The sequence below is a fragment of the Dipodomys ordii genome, unplaced genomic scaffold, assembly GCF_000151885.1.
Source record: "Dipodomys ordii isolate 6190 unplaced genomic scaffold, Dord_2.0 Scaffold2, whole genome shotgun sequence".
Classification (NCBI taxonomy): Eukaryota; Metazoa; Chordata; class Mammalia; order Rodentia; family Heteromyidae; genus Dipodomys; species Dipodomys ordii.
In genome coordinates, this window is record NW_012267218.1 from 623,242 (window position 1) to 623,615 (window position 374).

The 374-nt window shown below is 58.6% G+C and overlaps 1 protein-coding gene across 1 annotated transcript in view; it reads left to right on the forward strand.

Annotated features, from left to right (window-relative positions):
- The window catches only part of Ahnak2 (AHNAK nucleoprotein 2), a 40,112-nt gene that overhangs the window by 18,301 nt on the left and 21,437 nt on the right, over positions 1–374 (forward strand). Inside the window, exon 10 of the mRNA XM_013012767.1 lies at positions 10–366. Within this exon, the coding sequence (XP_012868221.1) occupies positions 10–366 (357 nt within the window). The remainder of the gene's footprint in view (positions 1–9; positions 367–374) is intronic.

The following is a 374-nucleotide window of genomic DNA, read 5'->3' on the forward strand; positions in this document are numbered from 1 at the left end:
TTGCCCAAGGTGCACATGCCCAGCCTGAAGATGCCCAAAGTGGACTTCAAGGGCCCCAAGGCTGAAGCAGGCACCCCTGATCTAGAGGTAGCTCTGCCCAGCATGGAAATGGACATCCAGACCCCCAGTGCTAAGCTGGAAGGGGACCTGGCCCTCAGAGACATGGACATGTCCACCAAAGACAGCAAGCTCAAAATGCCCAAGTTCAAGATGCCGTCCTTTGGTTTGTCGGCACCCAGCAAGCCTTCACGGGCCGCGGTGGAGGTGTCAGTGCCCAAAGTGCAGGGTGATGTGGGCCTGCCCTCTGTCCACGGGGACCTGAAGACCCCTGAGGTCAGCGTTCAGCTGTCCTCTGCTGAAATTGAGGCCAAGCT